The 14,573-nt window shown below is 39.3% G+C and overlaps 1 protein-coding gene and 1 long non-coding RNA gene across 2 annotated transcripts in view; both read right to left on the bottom strand.

Moving 5' to 3' along the window:
• The window catches only part of LOC103460296 (uncharacterized), an 8,009-nt gene extending 6,328 nt beyond the window's left edge, over positions 1-1,681 (bottom strand). The window contains exon 1 of the mRNA XM_008402400.2: positions 1,666-1,681. Coding sequence (XP_008400622.2) covers positions 1,666-1,681 — 16 coding nt within the window. The remainder of the gene's footprint in view (positions 1-1,665) is intronic.
• Positions 1,682-4,306: 2,625 nt separating this feature from the next.
• LOC103460297 (uncharacterized) lies at positions 4,307-7,997 on the bottom strand. The gene is made up of 6 exons (XR_532901.2): positions 7,902-7,997; positions 7,621-7,830; positions 7,396-7,479; positions 5,783-5,875; positions 5,228-5,293; positions 4,307-4,624 (listed from the first exon to the last, which is right to left on the bottom strand). It is a non-coding gene; the product is annotated as an uncharacterized LOC103460297 (long non-coding RNA).
• Between the last annotated feature and the right edge of the window lie 6,576 nt (positions 7,998-14,573).

Here is a 14,573-nt window from a genome sequence, read left to right as displayed (position 1 = left end):
GATGAGGACAGGATGAGGACAGGATGAGGACAGGAAGTCCAGCTGGTCTGGAGGAGAGCAGACCATGACCAAATGCATTGTGGGTAATGCTGTTCTAGAGACTCACCTGCATAAATGCAAGCACAGCAACACATAAAGAATAAAATAATCAGGAGGAGAACCAGGAGACCCAGGACACAGATGGCCCAGAATGGAAACGGTTCTGTGGAAACAAAAGACCTTCATGACCTTTGACCTGCAGCTGGGAAGGAACCACCACCTGAGTTTGGGATAAACAAGAGGAAACAGCAACAAACACCGGCACATTCTGATTGTCTGATTCTGATAATCCAGGATAATAATCCGTTTATTATCTTATCCCTGGATAATGAACGGATTATTATCCGTTTATTATCTTATCCCTGGATAATGAACGGATTATTATCCGTTTATTATCTTAGCCCTGGATAATAAACGGATCAATCTTCCATCAGGTTTCTTTACTTGCTGCAGACCAGCTGCTCTGTTTCCTGAAGGCAGAGAGTAAAACGCTGAGAGCGTCAGAGCAGGGAGGCAGAGCATTACAGACAACATGCATCAGTGATCTCTGAGCAGTGGACCAGCGGCTCACAGGGCCGTGCAGAGGCCATAAAGGGGCAGGAGCTTTAAATAAAGGGGCCCATCTAACCGCATTGTAGGACAGAATATTAACAAACAGCTTTCAGAGTCTAATAAACAATAATAAATTACAAACTGTGAGATAAACAATCAAAGCTAACGAACATCTCCATATAGATCATAACACTATGCATATGTAAGATATTTTATTAGTAATTTCTTTCCTCAGGTCTATTGTGTTATAGGAAAGTTAACTCAGAGCTGGACCACCAGACATATTTAGTCTTTACATAATTACACTATTAAAATATAAACTAGGACTCAATGCAGCCTTTTAGTGACTGTAATCTATAACAGATCTGCCTGTTTGCTGCAGTGGAGATGAAGCTGCAGTGGAGCTGCAGGAAGCAGAGCTGCAGAAAAAAGAAAAACAAATATTGAATTGTTAATGTCACCATGAGAAAAGCTGCTGAGTTTTGCTTAAAAAAACTTGTTTTAAAATTAAAATCACACATTTTTGACTCATGAAGTGAAAAATTATTTGCAAAACAAACTTATTTGCGCTTGTCAGAAATCTTATCTCGCTATTCTAAGTCCCTCAGTGGGTCAGGAGGTGCTGGTGCCTCTCCAGCTAACGTTCCGGGTGAGAGGCGGGGTCACCTGGACGGGTCACCTGGACGGGTCACCTGGACGGGTCACCTGGACGGGTCACCTGGACGGGTCACCTGGACAGGTCACCAGTCTGTCGCAGGGCAACACAGAGACACACAGGACACACAACCATCCACACACACACTCACTAGACAGGCCAATCAACCTGACAGTCATGTTTCTGGACTGTGGGAGGAAACCTGAGTACCTGGAGAAAACCCAGAACCTTCTTGCTGCAAGGCAGCAGCTCTACCCACTGCGCCACTGTGCAGCCTGGAAACAGATCAATAACTGGATTAATCAGCAGCAGTTGGGTTGTTACTCCTCCTGTTAACCACCAGGGGGCGCCGTTGTGTCGCTTCGTGCCGCTTTGGGGTTTTCAGCTGGAGGTCTCTGATCAGGTCAGGTGCTGCTCACCTGATCCAGTTGCCATGGAGACGGAAACGTCCTGATGATGCAACAGGAGAGACGCTGCAGACAGATTCTGTTCTGACAAAAATGTTTTTATTAACAATAAACATGTTTTATTATTAAACACAACAGAAACAACAAAGTCTCAGTCTATTGTTGGAACTTTAACATTTTTATTAAATCATTTTGTTGTAGTATTTTAGACACCTTTTAATTAAAAACATTATAAAATGAGTATTTATTTTGTGAATGAGGCCTAACAGTCTGGGTGATGCTGCAGATCTACCTGACACATTTCTAACCTGAACACAGGAAGTAATCACTTTCTGCTTCCTGTCCTGACATGACGTAGATCTTCAAATCTGATGAATAACTTTAAACTTGATTTGTTAAATGTGATAAACTTCAGGCTCTGGATCTCAGATCTTCAGATAATCAGATGAGAGGGAAGATGAAGAGATGAAGAGATAAATGATCATCTGAAAAAAATACTTAGACATTTCAGGCTGCGATAACTGGTGACTGGATTCTGATTATTACTAGAAATTTATATTTTTATAATTTAGTTTCCAATACTCCCTTTCTGCAGCGAACCAGATGCTGCCCCCTGCTGGGAAACATTCATATTACCGGAGTGTTACGTTCAGATCGACATAAATACATTTTGTGAACACAGATAAAAGGTTAAAGTTATGAAACCAGTTCACAGAATCTCGTCATAATTATCAGTTTATTATAAAAACAAAAGCTGGATGAAATATTTACAGGTAATGTCAGAATTATTCAAACTCCTGGCAGGTTTATGTTGATTAAAACACAGAAAAGGTGAAGAATAACAGAGAACTGAACATCTTCCTTTATCTTTTCTATTATTTTTATCCTTCTTCCTGAAGATGTTTCAGTTTTTATAAATAAATCATCCATTATGGTGGTTTTATTCACAAAACCACCATAATGGATGTTATCATCCATTAATAAATAATGCAGGAATGCAGAGCCTCACATTAGTTCCGTCATTTTGTTGACTGATGATTCAGTGTTTTTATCATTTTTCCTTTAATTATTCTGCTAAACTGTTCAGTGTTTAATAATCCTGCTCTGATTTCTGACCTGCTGCTTCCTGCAGTATGTAGCAGGTAGTTCAAGTTTATTTTGGGGCATCATCATCATCATCATCATCATCATCATCATCATCATCATCATCATCATCATCATGCTGCCTGTCCTGATAGCAGCTAATGCTACTTTTATTGAGTCACATTTTACTTGTAGAATAAAAAAGTTCAGACTTGATTTGGACTCGAGTGTTGAACGTTTATCTCATATTCAGGATAAATGTTTATTAGATCTTTATATCTTTGCTGTTTATGAATTTAGTATAAATCCTGATGAATTCAGGATTTATCTCACATTAATTTCTGGCCTGTAGACAGAAAAACTCCTGCCATGTGATTTCTGTATGTTTGGAAACTATATTTAATTATTTATCTGATATTGTGAGTTTTAGTTAAAAAATATATTTTCATTTCTCATCAGTTTTAATCCTGTGATGCATTAATGAAGCACAATTCATATAATCCATAAAGTGAATAACTGTTTTTTAAATAACTTTATTTTTGTGTTTTTATGATGTGAATCATTTTAAACTTCCCTGTTGATGAAATGATTCTAATAAAGTTGATTGAATAATTGGTGTTTGATAATAAATCATTAATTCGTCATTAGACCCTCAGAGATCACAAAATGGCAGCTCGGTGTAAACATGAGTGTTGTCATAGCAACAGTGTGAGCTGCTGTAATGCGTTTTCTGCCCTGTAGGGGTCAGAAGTGAGTAAAACATCTGAGTTTAGATTCAGAGGGACATTCTGGTTCTGGTTCTGGTTCTGGTTCTGCTCTGATTTCCTTCCTGTTGACTTCAGACTCTTTGTTCTCATTGGATCAGTTTCACATCTGGATTCAGTTTGAGTTTCACTTGTTTTCAGTTTTAATTCGATAACCTGGATTCTTCCAGGAGTTTATAACTCAGAAACACAGAAAGAGAAGAAGAAGGAAAGAGACGACCTGCTTTAATTTGACAGAAAATAATCCCTCACTGGTTTCATCACGGGATTAAAGGTTTAAACCAGGTTAAGGTTTTAAACCAGATCAAAGGTTTAAACCAGATTAAAGGTTTTAAACCAGATTAAAGGTTTTAAACCAGATTAAAGGTTTTAAACCAGATCAAAGTTTTAAACCAAATTAAAGGTTTAAACCAGGTTAAAGTTTTAAACCAGATTAAAGGTTTTAAACCAGATTAAAGGTTTTAAACCAGATTAAAGGTTTTAAACCAGATCAAAGCTTTAAACCAAATTAAAGGTTTAAACCAGGTTAAAGTTTTAAACCAGATTAAAGGTTTTAAACCAGATTAAAGGTTTTAAACCAGGTTAAAGGTTTAAACCAGATTAAAGGTTTTAAACCAGGTTAAAGGTTTTAAACCAGATTAAAGGTTTTAAACCGGATTAAAGGTTTAAACCTCTTCAAACTGAACCTGTCTGTTCCAGCCTCTTTGTTCCTCGGTGGTTTGTTTGTTGTTGTTTTTCTCGGCGGTTCGCCACATCAGAACGTCTCATTTTCCATCTGGTCATCAAACCCACAGAACCACAAAACATCGACTGGAACAAACTTTATTTAACCTTAAAGCAAATATAACAACAACGAGGCAGATTTTATATATAAATATAATAATTATGACACTGATGATGGAAACAGAAGCTCAGGGTTCCAGAAATGATATTTAAAGACCACAAAGAAATAAAACATGTCAAATCAAATTGTAACTTCATATTTTGTAAAGTTACAATGTGATTTAAAATAATATTCCTCTCTAATTAAAATAACTGACAGTGTAAACAGACATGATGCTCATGGACCCGTTATCGTCTGACTGGAGAGTAAACCACGTCTGGTTCTGGTTCTGGTTCTGGTTCTGAAAACAGAAATAAAACACATTTATGCCGACTGCGTCCTTCTGAATGCATGTATTCACAATGTTCTTTTATTAATGTTACATTTATAAAATATTAATGGAAAAAAATCTCTCCAGGTTCTAATGCTAAAAATAACGTGATGTGGAAAAGTTTTGATGCTCGTTGATCGATAGCAGATATTTAAATGAGATAAAAACAATAAAAACTCAAAACACAGAATTTAAAGGGCTATAAGCTGCACGGTCCAAAGCGCGAGGAAAAAGTAGCGGCTTATAGTCCGAAAAATATGGTATAAGTTTTTTTCTTCTCTTGCTAAACACTTCTGGATGGGTGCAAACTGCATTTCATTGCTTTGTGCTTGTGACATGTGCAGTGACAGTAAAGTTTAATTATATTTTATTCTATTCTTTATTATCCTGAAGTTTCTGAAATTCTCCTAATTTTCTGTCTGTTTTCCTGCAGAGTTTTTCCTGAAGTAAAGGAGCTTCAACAGGAAGTGACACGTGATGAAGATCTGCTCCTCCTCTTCCTCAGTTCAACAGACATGTAGCTTCCAGTCTGCAGGCTGAAACCAGTAAAGTTTAGTGGAGGAGAGTCGGTACCTCTGGTTCTGTTGGGTCTGATGCCTGCTGTCCTCACTGCAGAGTAAACTGGACCCGGATCCAACTCTGAACAGCAGATTACAGGAGTTAGAGGTTCTGTTGGTGTTCAGATTGAAACCTTTTATTATAGACGTTCTGATCAACATGTTTATGGCAGAAATGTTTCTTTTAATGGTTCTGTTGGGTTTGTCCACCGTGTGGATCTATGAACGTGTGAATCAGACCACAGAGCTGCTCACTTCCTCTAAAACACACCAGCAGAGCGTTGAGTCAGGCCTTGTTCACAGAAACGCAGCAACACCTCCAGAACCGCACCGAGACGCTCAGTTTGGACCGACCAAAGTTTTATTTATAAAACCGTCTGACGTTTCCTGTGGTGAACTCAGGATGTTTGCTGCTTGACAAACTTCACTGGAAACAGGAAGTTTGGTGGTTTCAGAGTTTTAGAGTCTAAAAAGTTACTATTAAAATGCTATAAAAGACGTTAAACCTAACATAAGGAACTATAACTGTAGGGAGAACAGTAAATAGCTAACATGGTGGTCTGGTCTCTACCTCTGCTCCTCTGCTGGTCTCTGGTCTCTCTGATGATTATCTGACCATAGTCGACGTCTCCAGTTCTCACTGCAGAGTAAACCAGAGCTGGATCTGGAAAAACACGTATAAATAAAATTACTGCAGGTACAAGTGGATCTGCTAGCATATTAGAAATAAAAGAACTTGGCTGAGTCATTATTTCAGAGATTAAATAACTCACATTTTAACAGTTTTTTTTACTTTGCAGCTGTTAATGTCAGACATATTAATATATGAGTGTTTGTGACAAACAGACCACAGAGCTGCTCAGAGCTCTGTTGCACTTCTGCTAACTAAAGGTTAACGAGGCTCAAATAGACCCAGAGAGTTTGTTCACTATGACACCATCAGACTGACTGGAAATGAATGTCTTTTACATTTCAACTGGTTTTGTCATGTTGATTAAAATGTATTATATGTGTTAAATAGTTTCAACTTAAACAACATTTAAGCTTAAGTTCATCATATGAGTCCTAAGATTCAAAGTGTTTGAACAGATTGTTAAACATGTTGACAACCTGAAAAAATTATATTTAATACATTATCTTTATTTGACAGGGTGTGCAGACTGACAGCACACCATCAGAAATAAGAAATAACTTCTGTCATGAACATGAAGAAGTCTTTATGAATGTTTATGACTGTTGTCATGAACACAGTATGACAACATGAATAAAGACACTGAATAAGAGTTATTATTCAGTAAATAATGACACTTTAATGTAAAGTTGCTCTAAAAGTTTCATTGAAAGTTCATTAAAATGCCAACTTTGCATTAAAATGTCATTATTTGTTCATAACATTTACTGTTTTGAAACATCTTCAAAATAAATTCACTCTGTTCAAATTTCTTGGAAACTCAGAGACAAAATCATAGTTAATGTTTTAAATTAAAGTCCTGCAGTGAATTATAAGCAGCTCCAGTTTGACCTGCATGTTTCCTTCAATAACAGGAAGCTGGACGACCACAGAGCTGTTAGCCTGTTAGCTTTAATAACCACAGAGCTGTTAGCCTGTTAGCTTTAATAACCACAGAGCTGTTAGCCTGTTAGCCTGTTAGCTATAATAACCACAGAGCTGTTAGCCTGTTAGCTGTTAGCCTGTTAGCATAAATAACCACAGGCTGCAGAAACAGTCAGAGGAACACTGAGCAGCTAACTGAAGGGTCAAAGCTGCACTGGACATAAAAAACAAACGTCTCTAATTTAGGTAACATAATGGCAGCTGTTGTTGCTGAAAACATTTGAACTATTAGCTGTAAAAGGTGAAGTAAAGCATTATGCAACAAAAGTTAATCTGCAGAGAAAACAGTTTTGCTGAATTAATATAATCTGATGGTAAAGAATAAATGATAAAATAAAGATCAAGTTCAGCTGATTCAGGGTGATAGAAGTTAATCAAAGTGCTTCTGATTGATTTCTGATTAGTTAAATGAAGCAGAAACTAAATAAAAAACATTCTTTATAGAGAATTAGAACCTTGATCTGTGTAAGACATTTATTTTTTGTATTTTTGAACGATCAGTTGAACAGATAAAGATCTTTACTGTGCAGCAGAAAATGGAAAACATGTTTGAGGATGTGAGGTTTTACCTCTGCTGCTTCTGATTGGCTGCTGCTGATTACTGAAGGTTTTCAGATCACTGTATGTGATTTCCTTTTCATGTTTCCCTTCATCTGAAATACAACAGAACAAACATCAAGGCTCATTAGAGAAACTTTCATTAAACCAGTCTGCAGTTTCTGAACAAGCAAAACATGCAAAAAATAAGTGCATCAAATTTAAATTCTAAAATGATTCTGGATTTCAAGACTCACCTTCAGGTTTCCTGCAGAAACATCGTCTCACCAGAAGAACCAGAAGAATTAATGAGAGCAAAACCAGAGAGATAAAAATGGCAGCAACGACTGTGATGGTGGGAAAAGATGGACCAGGAGGAGGAGAGATGGAGGTGATGGTCAGTGGAGTGGAGGATGAAGGAGGAGGAGGAGGAGGAGTTGATGGGGACGATGTGGTTGACGGTTTCTCTAAAATAAAGATTTAATAAGTTATGAACTGACGTTAAAACTAAAGTTCAGGATTTATTGAACCTCCTGACCTTTGACCCAGATCCAGCTGGATGGAGACTCTCCCTGACCGCTGATGCTGCACTGGTAGAGGCCTTCATCAGATCTGTTCACTGGGTTTAGGGTCATGTGACCTGATGGTCCATCACCAATGAAGGAGCCATCTTTATAGAAAGCAGCTGGGAGGTTGTGGGCTGGACTCTTTGCTCTGCAGCTCAGAGTGACGTCATCTCCCTCCATCACAGGGAGGACAGGACTCTGCAGGATCACTGATCCACCTCAACACAGAGACAAACTACAGCATTTCATCCATTTCCACACAGCAACACTAACTCCACAGTCTGATCTTACCAGAGACAGAGAGCTGGATGCTGCTGCTGCTGCTGGGGGAGGATCCAGATGTGGACTCACACCAGTACACACCAGAGTCATGTGGGAGGATGTAGTTCAGGCTGCAGGTAGAACCAGCTGGTTTCCCCCAACTATCACACCGAGTCCTGGTTCCTTTGCTTGTGTTTCTCCTCACAGTCCATCCATCAGAGATGTTTCCATCCTCACAGATCAGAGTCACTGATTCTTCTTCAAAGAACTGAGATCTGCTGGGACTCACAGTCAGAGCAGCTGGAGAGACTGGAATAAAATAAATATATTATAACTTAACGATCTTGTTCCTGTTGCTCCCTGTACTGAGCAGCTCTCTGCTAGCAGACTGTGTGTCCAGGAACAAGTTTTACTAAATATTGTATTATAACCAAAAAAGGAGATGTAACTTCTATCATGAACGTAGATTAGCAAAGAACCCGACAAATTACAGTGGAATTCTGTTACTTCTGCTAAACGCTGGAAGAAACACCCGTAATCGTTTCCCCAGCAAGAATAAGGCCAATAGGATTGAAAAACAAAACTAACAAACGAAACGGGAGTTTAGCTCTTTTGGTAGTTAGCAGCAAGTTTCAATCTAAATATTGCATATTATCAATAAGAGCTTATTTTCTGGTTCAACTTTGACTTCTTTCTCTTCTCAACATGTTCTCTAAGTTTGTAGAGGTTGAGTAGTTAAAGTAAATGTATAATATTTAAAATGTCTAAGTGAAGTGTTGGGGTTGTAGATCCCAAAACATCTGAAGGTGATTTAACTAGAAAATCTAAATCCACCTGCTGCCTTGGAAATTTATTTAAATCAACAAGAAAGTAGTTTTGGTTTTAACTCAGAAACTAAAGTTAATGGAGTTGATTTAGACAAGTTCTCTAAATATTGTTTTTAAGTTCATTCATCTTGAATTGAGTTTTAAATTATAGCTGCAATTTAAACCAAATAATTATTTCACAATATGCAAGAAAAAAAAAAACTGTCTTCACCAGTTAAAGAGGAAAAACATTTATTTTACTCACAATATCAAGTTAAAATAACAACTTATTTTACTTTAGAATAATTTAAATTCTCATTTTAAATTGCACAAACAAACTTTGTGATCTGATGATGAATTTTATTAAACATCATCAGAAACCTTCAGTGTGATCAGGACTTTTATCCTCAAGCTTTAAAATGAACATTTGCCTTAAAAACACAGATTCAGATCAATGCAACTCGCCGTCCCAGGACACAAAACCACGCTGCTAAGCATTCTGGGAAATGGTTCCCACTCTTCTCTTTTTCTTCTTTCATTTTTTTAACATAAACTCTACTTTATTCAACTCTTGGAGGTTTGACTACATTAATAAAAACTAAGCTAAATGCCATTTAAATGTTTTACAGTGAAGAAAAAAAATCTAATCATATTTTATAATCATTGTGAAGGAAAAGGATAATTTCACTACACTTTTTATTGTCTTTACATCCAGTCTAGCATGGTCTGCATTTTTGTGCTTTAAGTGTATTTATGGCTAAAAATATTTAAATTTTGCCCTTAAATAAGAAAACACTGCTTAGATTAAGATATCCTGAGGAAAAATGAAGACTAAACTATTTGTTTTGCCAATTAAGTTGTACTAAAGCAATTTTCAACCTAAAGCAATGGCCGACATCAGCTGGTTCTACATCAGCTGGTTCTACATCAGCTGGTTCTACATCAGCTGGTTCTACATCANCTGGTTCTACATCAGCTGGTTCTACATCAGCTGGTTCTACATCACCTGGTTCTACATCAGCTGGTTCTACATCAGCTGGTTCTACAGTCCTTCACTGAGAGACTTTAAATCCTGCTGTAGTTTATAAATCAGCGAACAGATTAAAGATCTGCTGCTGCTGGATCAACTGCTCTGCATCCAGAACCAGAACCAAACAAGGAGAGGCAGCATTCAGCTTCTATGCACCACAGATCTGCAGCAAACTTCATGAAAACTGAAAAACAGCTGAAACACTGAGAGACTTTAAATCCAGACAACTCTAACCCTAACTGCTTTTGAACAATAATAAATTAAACATTGATAAACATTCTGCTGTGTATTGATGATTTTGACAATAACACTCATCAAAATGTAAAGTTTGTTACAGGTTTCTCCAAACAATTGAGATGTTGTTTTTTTATGAATTTGTATTTTTGTGTTTTAATTACATAAACCACTTTGAACTACCTTGTTGCTGAAATGTGCTATCTGGTTTATCTGGTTTTACTGGTTTATCTTTATTATGTTAAGCTCTTTGAACGGGTTGGTTGCTAAAATGTGCTACACTAGTTTACTTGATTTACTTATTTTTGTAGCTAGCAAAATGTGGATATTGTGGTAAATACAGTACAAATATTGCCAGTTCCAGAGTAGAAATATTATTACTGACCTTGGTTTGTCGTGACCCACAGCAGCAAATTCAGAGCTTTAAAGACATAAAAAGAAAAAGTTTGACATTAAACATTTCTCCACATTCATCAAAAATGATCCTGATCTGAAAAAGCAGAACTTCGTCTGGAGTGAGAAATGAGAACCGTATTTTCCGCACTATAAGGCGCAACTAAAAACCTTCAATTTCCTCCAAAGCCGACAGTGCGCCTTATATATGGACCAACATTGAACCACAACAGGTCTAGCAGCTACAGTCAGCAGCCGCCGACTTCATTTTCCCCGTAGAAGAAGAAGCAGCGCGCGGTGCATGCTGGGATAGCTGTCAGAACGCTGGTTTGTTAATAAAGTTTGACTGACCTGATTATCAGGTCGTCTGCAGGTCATTTAGCACCAGGTTCTCCACCAACATGCTGTGCGCGAACGGAGAAGGGTGACCATCGTCCGGCCCAGTCGCGGAAGGCTCTCCTCGCCGACCCGAGTCGGACTGTTTTGTTGACATTCCCTTTAGTGCAGCTCCATCTAGTGGGTGCATAACGTAACTCCAGCCTCTCCTGCAGCGTCTGTTCTATGCGCCTTATAGTGCGGTAAGTGGTGATGTCCGGGATAGAAATAGGTTCATAGAATGGGTAGAGTTGCAGGAGGGATCTGCTTACTGAGCTCAGTAAATCTTCATGTTTGCGGGTGATTTTGTCACCTGCACTGACAGCAGGGAGCAGGCAGGGGAGAACCTGGAGAACCTGGAGAACCTGAGGTTTGCACTGGAGGTGGAGAATATCTGGAATGTTCTCCTCCACCAACACGGTGGATGGGGTGAAGATCAGTTCAGTGATGTGTTGGGGAAAGTTTATGGAACATCTGAAGTCGTCTGACAGTCACTGTCTAACAGACAGGAGGAGTTCAGATGACCGAGATGGAGATCCAGAAATGATCATTCAGAGTAGCAAAGACTGAGATGATCAGAAATGAGTAGATTAGAGGAACAGCTACGGTCACATGGTAAATGGCCTGTACTGGTGTAACGTTTTATCAAGTCCAGAGGATCCCAAAGCTCTTCACACTGCATTCAGTCATTCACACGCTGATGGTAGTGAGCTACTGGATAGTAGCCACAGCTGCCTGGGGTGAGGCCATGCACCAGTTTCACCAGTCTGATCACTACCAGACTGCAGTGAACAGAGGCAGACTGAGCCTCTGAGGATTTAAACCAACAACATTTCAGAAAAACCTCCAACAATCATCACCAAATACATTAAACTTCTGCAGAGCAAAAACATCCGTCAACTTATAAATTATAAGGTGGGCTGTGATATGGTGAGAGAACAAGATCCCATTTTAACAGCAGAACTGTGATATTAATGTTTGCTTTAATGCGAATCACCAAGATATTCTAACCATACACTGTAAAACATCTGAAGGTGATTTAACTAGAAAATCAGTCAACCAGCTGCCTTGAAAATGTTATTTAAATCAACAAGACAATAGTTCTGTGTGGATATTTGAGTTTTCTGTGTTTATTTAGGTTCCTGTGTTCCTTCAGGTTTTGGCTCTACGGGGCTTTAGGGTTTTACAGAGCACCTCTGTTGAGAACTTCACATCACTAACAGCATTTCAATATAGATTTAGTGCAATCCAGGAAACGGTGACGAGTTTTATCTGAGGCTTTAAATCAATCACTGATATTTGGTAATTTGCTGAGAAGTATTTGTGTTAAACCAAGACTGGAAGCAAAATAATAGGACAAACTAAGGATTTGCAGGGTTGGTTCACAGAGTCTGTTGATTCAGAATCACAGCTATCTGGCTTTCTGAACACCTAGGATGTGTAGACTGAGATCCCAGGTAAATCTAACTTACTCAGGATCTTCACTTGTCTTGCTTTCTGAATCAGGGCCCAGTTGCTCCCTGCTTCTGCTGGTACTCATGTAGTAGAGTAAGTTTCCCTTGGGTGCTTTTGAGCGTTGGGAGACTATGTTCCCTTTCTACAGCAATAAATTCATTTTTATTTTTTGATGACCATCCATCCATCCATCCATCCATCTTATCCATCTTCTTCCTCTTATCCGGGTCGGGTCGCGGGGTCAGCAGCCTCAGGAGGCCCAGACTTCCCTCCCCAGCCTCTTCCAGGTCCTCCAGGAACCCCAAGGCGTTCCCATAGAGAGACATCGTCCCTCCAGGTGTCCTGGGTCTCCCCTCCTCCCGGTGGGACCTGAACTCCTCACCAGGGAGGCGTCCAGGAGGCATCCTGACCAGATGCCCGAGCCTCAACTGGCTCCTCTGGACGTGGAGGAGCAGCGGCTCTACTCTGAGTCCCTCCTGGATGACCGAGCTTCTCTCTCTAAGGGAGAGCCCAGCCACCCTGCGGAGGAGGAAACCCATTTCGGCCGCTTGTACCCGTGATCTCGTTCTTTCGGTCATGACCCAAAGCTCATGACCATAGATGAGGGTGGGAACGTAGATCGACCGGTAAATCGAGAGCTTCGCTTTTTGGCTCAGCTCTCTCTTCACCATGACGGACCGGTACAGCGCCCGCTTCACGGCAGACGCTGCCCCAACCCGCCTGTCGATCTCCCGCTCCCTTCTTCCCTCATTCGTGAACAAGATCCCCAGATACTTAAACTCCTCCACTTGAGGCAGGACGACCCCCCTGACCCGGAGAAGGCACTCTACCCTTTTCCGGCTCAAGACCATGGCCTCGGATTTTCAGCCTTGGGTGCTTTTGAGCGCTGGGAGACTATATTACCTTTCTACAGCAATGAATTCATTTTTATTTTTTGATGACCATGAGTTGGAATGGTTAGCAATAATGGATGATATAATATTTCTCAATTAAATTTGGATCAACTCATGAGCCCCTTTTTTCTGCCCAGTCCACCCCTGACTGTCAGCAACAATGCCAGTAACCACAGTCTCCATGGAAACAACTGATACTGATCTTTAACAATGGCAGCAGGTTTTAAATAAAATGTTATTATCACAATACTTTGTAGAACCCCGATTGCTTTGTTATCAAAATGGAAAGATGTTCATTTTAGCACCGTTACATTTATCGTCTCCCCCAGGAATGAGACGGGATTTCCTCCCTGGATCTGATGGATGAACATTAGATGGAAAAGAGCAGGGATGTGATCCATTTCTGCAGCTCAGTGACAATCAGTGCTGGACTCTGCAGCTGGTCTGTCATCTCCTTGTCCCCCATTTCTCTTCATGCAGATTCAGCCTCACAACAAGACATGCACCGTAGCCTCTACCTGGCTCACAGAGCACTGTGGGTGGCGGATCTCTCCTCCTTCCATTATGACACAAAAGCCAAAACTAACGAATATCAGTGAAAATAACTATAACATCTCCACATATCTCTGCTGTATCATAATACAGTGTTTACTGTTATAACTACTATAACAATAAACGGTCCAAACACACTTTAACTCAAGTGAACTGACTCTGTACTCACTGAGCAGCCACAGTTGAAACGTTTCCTCCATTGTTCCTCTTCATGATGTGAACTCTTCTGTCATGATTTGTCTCAGGACCGACACAAACTCCGCCCCCTTCCTTTCAATACACACAGAACTTGGGTTTATTTCAGTGGACAGAGATTATTTATCTCAGAAGTTTAAGAATTACTAACATGGCACTACAGAATACATTCTTTTTTATCATTCGTTTATACTTTCTAGTTCATTATTTTTGAAATGTGGTTGAGAGCAATCCCTGTTTTACTCTATAATAACTTTAATATTTTTGTCTTCTTTTTATGTGTTTTCAGTCTTTGTTGAAATAAATATTTTACTGCCATAGTTGTAGTTTACGTTTTATTTTGTATTATGCACTTTTTTTTGTTATTGTGACTCTTATTTTGAAAAGCTAAAGTAGGAAGTGCAATCCAGAATGTTCGCTGATACTTTGGTTATGTCCAAGTGTTTGCAG

Source organism: Poecilia reticulata, unplaced genomic scaffold, assembly GCF_000633615.1.
Source record: "Poecilia reticulata strain Guanapo unplaced genomic scaffold, Guppy_female_1.0+MT scaffold_224, whole genome shotgun sequence".
Classification (NCBI taxonomy): domain Eukaryota; kingdom Metazoa; phylum Chordata; class Actinopteri; order Cyprinodontiformes; family Poeciliidae; genus Poecilia; species Poecilia reticulata.
The sequence above is the reverse complement of the archived record's forward strand: the minus strand, read 5'-3'. Positions and strand labels throughout refer to the sequence as shown.